Source organism: Orycteropus afer, unplaced genomic scaffold (assembly GCF_000298275.1).
Source record: "Orycteropus afer afer isolate SDZICR_OR568_19922 unplaced genomic scaffold, OryAfe1.0 scaffold00542, whole genome shotgun sequence".
NCBI lineage: Eukaryota > Metazoa > Chordata > Mammalia > Tubulidentata > Orycteropodidae > Orycteropus > Orycteropus afer.
The window spans coordinates 534870-545005 of NW_006922129.1; the positions used below are offsets into that span (position 1 = coordinate 534870).

Consider the following 10136-nt stretch of genomic DNA (forward strand, 5'->3'; position numbering starts at 1 on the left):
GATTGAAAAACCTGGAAAGATCATCTTTCTTCTCCAGGCTAGAAATAAACAGGAAGAGGAGGATGAAGACTGGGTTAGCTGCATAACCCAGTATCAAATTTTATTAGGAATAATTAACACTGCACAGGTATTCACAAACAGGTACCATACGTAAGGACCATACCAAGAAGGTAGCATCTTCATTAAATACAGTGACTGCTCTTCTAGGTCTAGGCTCATCCCTTCAAACCATTTTTGCCAGCTCTTCCTTCCCTAACTGGTCTCCATTTCCTGCTTGAATGTTCTTTATCATATCCCTGTACCGTAAAGTCATTTTGCCAATGACTTTAGAAGTCATGCATTGCCAGCACTTGTCAGTGTCGTTTGATTATCCCATATCCCGCAGTCGTTTTCTTCCTTCTAATGCAAGGGCTTGCTGATGTTTCCGTTTTCCTTCTATTATTTCAGATTATGAGTCCAGGAATGACAACATGGAACTCATGGTAGAGCAGATTTCTGATGAAGCCGAGTCACAGTGGATGACATCAGGAAGCACTGAGAGGAATGTGCCCCAGAGCCCAGAGTTTGCAGAAGTTAGTGACCTAAGGGGCATGGTAGAGAGGTGGCAGGTAAACCCCACTGTGGGGAGATCAAGGCAGCACCCTTCTCAGAAAAGAGATCTTGGTGAAATCACAGGCCTTAACCGTAAGCAACACACAAATGGTGAGAGAGGTCACAAATGTCATGATTGTGGTAAATTTTTCCTTCAAGCCTCAAACTTTATTCAACATCGGCGAATCCACACTGGAGAAAAACCGTTTGAGTGTGGTGAATGTGGGAAAAGCTATAATCAGCGTGTGCACCTTACTCAGCATCAGAGAGTCCACACTGGTGAGAAACCCTATAAATGTCAGGTGTGTGGAAAAGCTTTCCGGGTGAGCTCACACCTTGTTCAGCATCATAGCGTGCACAGTGGAGAGAGACCCTATGGATGTAATGAATGTGGAAAAAACTTCGGTCGGCATTCCCATCTGATTGAACATCTGAAACGCCACTTCAGAGAGAAATCCCAAAGATGTATGCGTGAGGAGTTTGTATTTGGGGATAAAGAGAGGCAAAAATTATCTTACTAGCTTAGTACAGTAGGACAGATGGGGTGTGGACAGTAGGACAGATGGGGACCGACGGGGAGCAGTAAGAAGGGGCAAAAATAGTAGTTTGTGTTGTTCTCATTTGTACTTTAATTGCTTGTCAGAGTAACAGGTGGTACTGTCTGCCTTCTCTCCTCTCATCTCTATAACTTTCCTTTCCACAGAGCTCGCTGCTTTCAGCCCTAATCTATTTCCTCTGGTAATTCTGTATTTTTAAATAATACTGTTGTTTCTGGAATTGTCAGTTTTAGACATTACCTGTTGACTTTTATTATAGTAAATAAGATTTTTTTTTTTTTAAACTCTCTTACATGCTTCTTTCCCTCTTCCTCCATTTCCTTACTCGGTTATTTCACATATTTCATTCTAAAATAACAAAAGAGCAGCAGTATAGAAAATGTGGGGGGAAAGAAAGGGGGGAAAATCACGCATAATCCCACCATTTTAACATAATCCCGCCAACAGTTACTAATGTAACTGTCCTTTGGTGTATTTCCCTCTTTCTTCACGTGCCTGTTTTTACTATAGTTGTTGTTGTGTGCTGTCGAGTTGATTCTGCCTCACTGTGACCCTAGAGCACTGCCCCATTGGATTTCTTGGGCTGAAATCTTTATAGGAGCACATCACCAGGTCTTTCCTCCCACAGAGCAGCTGGTAGGTTCGAACCACTGACCTTTTGGTTAGCAGCCAACTGCTCAACCATTGCACTACCAGGGTTCCTTATTTGTATCATAGGGTACAATTAAATCTTAGGTACCTTCATTTGCCAATGTTGCCTCGCCTTCTATTTGTTATTTTTGACTATATAGTCTACCATTGTGTGGCTATATCATAGTTTACTCAACCGCTCCCCAATTATTGAACTTCTGATATTTGCTCTTTTGTTCTGATGACTGTGCGGTACCTATAGCTTCTTCACTACTTAGATTTATTTTCTTACAGTAGATTCCAAGAAGTGGGCGTAATGGAGGAAAGGATAAAAGTATCAGTATGACTCTTGACACATATTACCAAATTGCTTTGTAAGAGAATTGTACCACATAGGAGAGAATCATTTTTGCCAAATTCTTGCCAGCATTATTAAATATTTTTTTAACAAATTGAGTAAGCAGAAGACTATTCTTTGTTGTATTCATATTCATTAATTGATTATAAATGAGGTTGAGTATTTTCCTTTTCTGTTCAAGTGGCATTAAATGTGTGTAAAATTATATATATGTGTGTGTGTGTGCGTAGGATCACTGTAACCTGTGCTGTGAACTTAAAGGCTCTAATATTCTTCAGACAACTCTATAATTGGTTAAAGTTTTATGATTTCTTTGTTAATTATGCTTTTGACATCCCCAAGCTCAGCTACTCATCATTCAACATAACAACCACTACTGCCTCTTCCATCGTGGATTAGGAGTGTATGACGTTCTGGGTTAAGCTCAGCTCTCTCCTCAGCCACTTCTGACTGCCTCACTGGGGAAAGAAAGCCTTCCACCAAGCTGTGGACTTGGAAAGAAATTGCTTTAAAATAGCATCTATTTTATATCCTTTCTCCCCAGTTGCTCTTATGACTAGTTACCCAGTTAATACTCACCTACCCCCTTTTTCCCATTTTTTGGATCAATGTGCTCATCCAGCCACATTTATTGACAGCCTCTAGTGCTAGATGGGAGCTCTGGTAGCATAGTGTCTAAGGCACTTGACTGCTAGCCAGAAGGCTGGCGGTTCAAACCCACCAGCCATTCCTTGGAAAGAAGGTTGGGCAATCTACTTCTGTAGTGATACCGCCTCGGCAACCCAAGGATGGGTCGCTGTGAGTCGGGTCCGACTCAACGGCACATAACAACAACAACAACAGTGCTAGGTGCTCAGGATACGGCAGTGAACAGAACAGATACAGGTCATGTGCTCATGGAGCTGATGGTCTCGAGGGGAAGGAGAAGAAAGCAGATATTAAAGTGATGAGCATTCCCAAAGGAGAAGAATGTAGTGTGTTGGGGAAGAAGTGGAAGCTATAGAGTTGGCTAAGGCGAAGAGGACAGGGATTGATATTCACCTACCCTTTTGTGGCAGTAATTTTTTCTGGCTAATTTCTCTCTTTTCCTTGTTCCTAATCAGGTATTTTCCCCAATTCCTTATGCCTTTCATAATCCATTGCTTTCCATTCTTCCAGTTTTTGTCATTTCCCACCATCCATATGTTTATTCTTGCCCTACCTCATTCTTTTTGCCTGACTTATATTGAGATAATGACCCCCTCCACACTTTCTATCCTCACTCCCATTTTAAAATCTCTTTCCCTCTTTTCTGTATAATAAGTTTCCACATATCCCTGTTACTGCCTAACCTCACTCACTTTCACCACCCTTCTAAGTTAGCCTCTTCTTTGTCTTGCTGTTTTCACAGGACAACTCCCACCCCACCCCACCCCTCCTTTTTTTTGTTTTTTTTCATTTCTCTTGGCATCAATTACATACATGGATCCATTTTTGATACTCCTATTACATAATAGTTTCATCTGATCATCCTATTTTCCCTGACAGTTTCCTTTTCTTCCGTAAAAGAACAGTTAACATTGGCATTTCCTCTTTATTTTTTTCAGGCAGCGACAAAAGAAGGAAGAATACAAAATTGAATGTTAAGAAGAAAATTTCTGAATTTTCAGAAGCAGACATGGAACTGTCAGGAAAAATCCAAAGAAATGTTTCTCAAGTCCAGAATTTTGGAGACGACTATGAACATCAAGGCAAGTTGGATAAAAATCAGGAAATTCCCATGAAAGCAATACTAGGACAACTTCCTTCAAAGAAGATAAATTTCAATGAAGTCACTTATGTCCACAAAAAGTCCTCTACAGGAGAGAGACCATATAAATGTAATGAATGTGGAAAAAGCTTTATTCAGAGTGCGCATCTTATTCAACATCAGCGAATCCACACTGGAGAGAAGCCGTTTAAGTGTGATGAATGTGGGAAAAGCTACAATCAACGTGTGCACCTTACTCAACATCAGCGAGTGCATACTGGTGAAAAACCTTATACCTGTCATTTATGTGGGAAAGCTTTTAGAGTGAGGTCCCATCTTGTTCAGCATCAGAGTGTCCACAGTGGGGAGAGACCCTTTAAATGTAATGAATGTGGGAAAAGCTTTGGCAGGCGGTCACACCTTGCTGGACATCTGAGACTCCACACTAGAGAGAAATCCCATCAGTGTCAAGAATGTGGAGAAATCTTTTTCCAATATGTTAGCCTAATTGAGCATCAGGTGCTCCACATGGGTCAGAAAAACGAGAAAAATGGCATTTGTGAAGAAGCATATGGTTGGAACTTAACAGTGTTTGAAGATAAGAAGATTGAGGTCCAAGAGCAGCCTTATAAGTGTGATATGTGTGGAAAAGCCTTTAGTTATGGTTCAGACCTTATTCAGCATTACAGAACTCATACTGAAGAGAGAACCTATGAATGTGATATATGTAGAGAAAACATTGGCCAATGTTCCCACATAAAACAACATCCAAAACTCCATTCCAGCACAAAATCCTATCAATGTAATGAATGTGGAAGATGCTTCACTCTGAAGTCACATCTTAATCAACATCAAAGAATTCATACAGGAGAGAAACCCTTTCAGTGTAAAGAATGTGGAACAAGTTTCAGTTGGAGTTGTAGCCTCTTTAAACATCTGAGAAGCCATGAGAGAACAGATCCCATAAATACCATAAGTGTGTAGATGTTTCTCTTGTAGAACAGCTCTTAATTAAAGAGAAGCCTTCTTGACAAGAATCTTACATGGGAACAGAAAACAAAATTCAAGCATTTTCTCCAACTTAACCATAAGCCTACAGACATGTTGAGATCCTTCAGTTAAAACTCAGCCTTTAGGAATATTGGAAATGCACAAAAGTTGATCCTTGTTTGCTTTCGTCCTTGAGAAGTGCTTTGGTTAGCATCTCCACACTTGAGAATCTACATGGAGAACCTAGGATATGGTAGATGAAGGAAAGCCTTCAGATGGCATTCATTCTTTCTGTGAAACTCAGAAAACTGACACTAGGAAAAGCCTCATGAATACAGTAGAAATAAGCTTCATTTGTAGTTTCTGCCTTGCTTGAAAGTAGCATATCTCTTCAAGAACAGTGAAAGAAGGAAAGGACTCTTCAGTATCATACTTGTTTTGGTACCTCAGCAATGAACTTTCTCTAGAAATGATTATCCCAGCCACTAGAATCCTCCAGTCATTCACGTATTAAGTATTAAACCCTTTTAGAAGGAAGAAAATGACTCAAGGTATTTATATTTTAGGAAAATTGGGGTTCAGAGGCTGAGTGGCATGCGTTCCTGCTGCCTCTTTCATTCAGTGGCTTCTGTACGAAACACTCTACCTTGTTTTTGTTTGATTCTATTAGCCTCATGGTTAGCTAGTAGAAAGAAGAGAACTTCAAGAGATGTCAATCAGGAGAAACTGTTGGTCAGTCAGAGAAGGGACTAGAGGGTACCTTAGGGAAAAAAAGAAGATGGGCAAAATTGTGGACTAGTTATATTACTAAGAGTGATACTACTATATAACAAGAATGAGGGTAGCTAAGTCCATAGAGGAATTGGACTTTGTTGTATTAAGCATCTTGGTCCAAGCAGTATGTATACTGATTTCCAGTTGCCTTGGTGGTGATAGACCATTACCATAAGGTAATGATGTATAGAATGCTTTCTGTTCGAGTTCCAGCTGGAATCGAATTAATTAGGAGTAGATGGGTACATGGTATGGTTATCCCTACCTTGTGGGAAGGTCTAGCACGGAGTTTGATGGGGAAAGAAGATATGTATAAGAAGGTTAACTTGAGCATGTTTGCTAGAGAGAGGGAGAGAGTACTGGGCACCACTGAAGCCATGCTTCTGGCTTTGCCTGATTAACAATAAATGCCTAATAAATGTTTGTTGAATGTTGTCTGTATTGTACACTGTGGTGCCATGTCTAGATCCCCTTTACCAAGCTAGTACACGTATCCCCCATCTGCTCTGAATTTGGCTGCAAGGTGTTCACAGCCTTCTCCTTTCTCCAGAGATTCTGGAGAACCTGTCTCGGATGATGGGAGCTGCCTCACACAGGAGTTACTCCCTGCCCCAAGCCACAGCCAATCACTGATTTATATGGGGTACAAAAGACTGACTGAGTTGTCTCAAGAAGGGTGGGGCTGGGATGCAGTTTATGCTCCAGAACCCTCCATTTATGGATCAGGCCAGGGCTAGAGTTTACCTGGGATGATATCCACACTTGGCTCTTTCTCCTTCTCCATCCAGATTCGTTCCTTCAGAGGCCTTCCTGAAGCACATTCCTTTAATAAGTCATCTGGCTTGGAATCCCTGTCCCAGGCTCTGCTTCTAGGGAACCTGACCTCAGATATTCAGTGTCATGAGTGGTCCTAGGAAGCAAACTTTAAGAATGGGGTGAGTTGGCCACTCACCATGAGGCAATGAGGACTCTAACACTGATGACAAGTGGAGTATTGATAGTTCCTGGCATGTGGTAGGGAGCTCTGGTGGTGTAGTGCCTATGGCATTGGACTGCTAACCAGAAGGCTGGTGGTTCAAATCCACCAGCCACTCCTCAGAAGGAAGGTTGAGCAGTCAACTTCCATAGAGATACTACCTTGGAAACCCAAGGAGGGGTTGCTGTGAGTCACAATTGACACAGCAGCAGTGAGTTTGGTTTTGGTTTGGCATGTGGAAAGGAGCTCTGGTGGTGTAGTGGATAAGGGACTTGACTGCTAACTGGAAGGTCAGCGTTTCAAACCCACCAGCTGCTCCACCAAAGGAAGACTGGGCAATCTACTTCTGTAAAGATTCACAGCCTTGGAAACCCAGTAGGGGTTGCTATGAGTTGGAAACGACTCGATGGCAGTGAGTTTGGTTTTGGTATTTTTGGCATGTGGTAGCTGTTCAATTGTTGAACCATCCATTTCTGGTAAACTGGGATGGGATATGGGTAGTAAGGAATGTACTGACATGTAATGTTTGGGACAGATAGGAGAAATAATATTAAGGATTATGGAACTGGGTGGCATTGATTCCTCAAAAAAAAAAAGGAAAAACCTTCAACATAAGGCAAAGTGTGAGAGTCAGAGCTTCTTTGGTATGATTTAAAGAGACCCACCTCTGCAGATGGAGTTACAGAGTCAGGTACAGGACATAATTGAGAATGACAGACTTCAGCAAAGCCTGAATTTTCAACAGAGGCCAGTCTAGCCTGGTCAGGATCCTGATAGGAGAGAAGTGGGACAGGATGAGGCTATATGGGTACATGTCCTTGAGCATTTTCAATCCCCAGATGCCCTGAACTCTCCAGCTCTGCAGAAGCGGCCACCTTGTTGGAAAACGAGATTTCTCCTTGCTTGAAAACAATACCAAACCCAAACCCAAACCTGCCATTGAGTGGATTCCAACTAGATTCCCTAAAAGACAGAGTAGAACTGCTCCATAGAGTTTCCAAGGCTGTAAAAAAAAAAAAAAAAAAAAAAAAAATGATTTGGGTAAAAGTTTACAGAGCAAATTCACTTTTCATACAACAGTTCATATACATTTTGTTTCATGACATTGGTTGTAATCCCCATATTGTTTCTTCCCACTTCTTCCTGGTGGTTACCTTTTCCTTGTGTCCTTTCCTATGCATTCCTGCCCACTGACTATCTCCCTGCCTTTCTGGTCTCCCATGATGGACAGTGTTCTTCCCTACCTGGGTGTAAATGTTCCCTTAATACCCCTGTCTGTTGTTTGGTTAGGAGCCACAGGAGTGCAATTCTTCCACAACTGAAGGGTGACTAGGGACCATGTCTCAGGGGTTTCAGCAGTCTCTTATCAGACCAGTAAGCCTGGTCTTTTTTATGGTTTTGAATTTTGTTCCACATTTTTCTCCCACTCCATCCAGAATCTCCTATTTTGATCCCTTTCCAAGTGGTTGACAGTGGTAGCTTGGCACCATCTAGTTTTTCTGGTCTCAGGGTCATGTAGGTTGAGGTTCACATGGTCCACTAGTCCCTTGGCCTAATTGTTTCCATGCATCTTTGATTTTCTTTGCTCTGGATGAGGAGAGACTAATTGTTGCATCTTAGATGGACACTTGCAAGCCTTTAAGACCCCAGTCGCTACTCACCAAAGTAGGATGTAGAACAGTGTTTTTTTTTTTTTTGTAGTGTATTACGTCAATTGAGCTTGATATCCCCCATGCCTATGGTCCCAAGCCAATGGGCCGTGCCTCACTCTCTCAGAATGTTTGGCTGTGGCTAAGAAGTTATCATAACTTTGCCCTGTTAGCTCTATTATATTTATGGACATTCTTATACCACATACAAATAAGTATGTAGAAATACTGTATGCCAAGCTTATATATGGTCATGGATATGTTCCCTTCTAGACATTTTAAGGCTGTACATATCTACAAAAGCAGGCTGCTTCATCTTTCTCCTGCGAGCGGCTGGTGGTTTGAACTGCTGACCCTTTAGTTAGCAGCTGAATGCCTTAACCAGTGAGCAACCAGACCACCTTCTGAAAACAATGTATGAGCCTCAAATGAGGTGGGAAATGTACAAGGCAATGCTGGCAATCTTCAGAATCTGCTCCCAGCGCCTTACCTGTCTGTGATCAAGTAAGAGGATCAGTTCTCACCATGACCTGACTGCAAGTGGTGGGTCTGCTACAGTGGGAGAGGGATGATTGCCCTAAGGAGCTGGCTAACGTGTTGGTGGGACTGGGAGACTAGCCTGAGGGTGGTATATGAAGTTGGAAGTGAGGGCACTCTTGTGTGGCAAAATTTAACACTGGCAGGACAGAGATGATTCTTGAAAACTTAGAGAAGGCAATGGCTCACATTAAGTAGAGATACCAGAAGTGCTGGCACAGACTCTGAAAGAGATCAGAAAGACTCAAAAAGACAAGCTAGAGTGACTATTACGTAAGCTATGTTTCTTAAGGTGGTTTGGAGAGCATTGTGTTGTACCAAGGTTAGAAGAAATGCACTGGTTGGAGGACCATCAGCATCACTGCAATTTAGTAGTGGCTAAGGTAGTGTAGTGCCCAAGGCATTTGACTGCTAACCAGAAGGCTGGCGGTTCAAACCCACCAGCCACTCCTTGGAAGGAAGGTTGGGCAATTCTACGTCCATAGTGATACTGCCTTGGAAACCCAAGAAGGGGTTGCTATGAGTTGGGTCCAATTTGACGGCACATAACAACAACAACAACACATCTTCATTGGCTTGGGCTGGTGGCAGAGATGCTGTTACACAACTGGGCCCCATAGTAACAAAGACCAAACCAGACCCATTGTCACTGAGTCAGTTCTGACTCACAGTGACTCTATAGACAGAGTAGAATTGGGGTTTCCAAGAGTGTAATCTTTACCAAAGCAGATTGCCATATTTTTCTCCCATGGAACAGCTGGTGTGTTCAAACCACTGACCTTTCAATTAGCATAGTAAATATGGAGCAATTCCCCCATTCCTCTCCAAAGAGGCCTGCACCCATTTCCTGAGGTAGTATATGTGGAAGAGGTGGACTACCCAACGTTACATCATTCTCTCCTCTCTCCCTTAGAGCAGGGGCAAATGGGAATCAGGTAATAAACAGAGTCAAAAGCCAAATGTATATTACATTGGGTCCATGGATCCACTTCATAGTCATTTCCCTGGCCCTTAAGTATGTAATTAGGCAGCTCTGGTGGTGTAGTGGATAAGACATTTGGCTGCTGACCAGGTCAGAGGTTCAAACCCACCAGCTGCTCTGCAGGAGGAAGATGAGGCAAACTACTTTCATAAAGATTTATAGCCTTGGAAACCCAATGGGGGTTGCCATGAGTCAGAATCAACTGGAAGGCAGTGGGTTTGGTGGCATAGTAGTTGAAGCATTTGCCTGGTACCAAAAGGTCAAGGGATTGAACCTATCATCTGCTCTCCAGAAGAAAGATGAAGCAGTCTGCTTTCATAAAGATTAACAGCCTTGGAAACCCTATGGGGCAACTCTATTCTG

General features: G+C 42.3%; 1 protein-coding gene across 1 annotated transcript in view; it reads left to right on the forward strand.

Annotated features, from left to right (window-relative positions):
* Positions 1-8948, forward strand: part of ZKSCAN5 (zinc finger with KRAB and SCAN domains 5) — a 30326-nt gene extending 21378 nt beyond the window's left edge. Inside the window, exons 5-7 of the mRNA XM_042782965.1 lie at positions 448-1056; positions 3723-4845; positions 8900-8948. Of these exons, the coding sequence (XP_042638899.1) occupies positions 448-1056; positions 3723-4845; positions 8900-8948 (1781 nt within the window). The remainder of the gene's footprint in view (positions 1-447; positions 1057-3722; positions 4846-8899) is intronic.
* The last annotated feature ends 1188 nt before the right edge of the window (positions 8949-10136 follow it).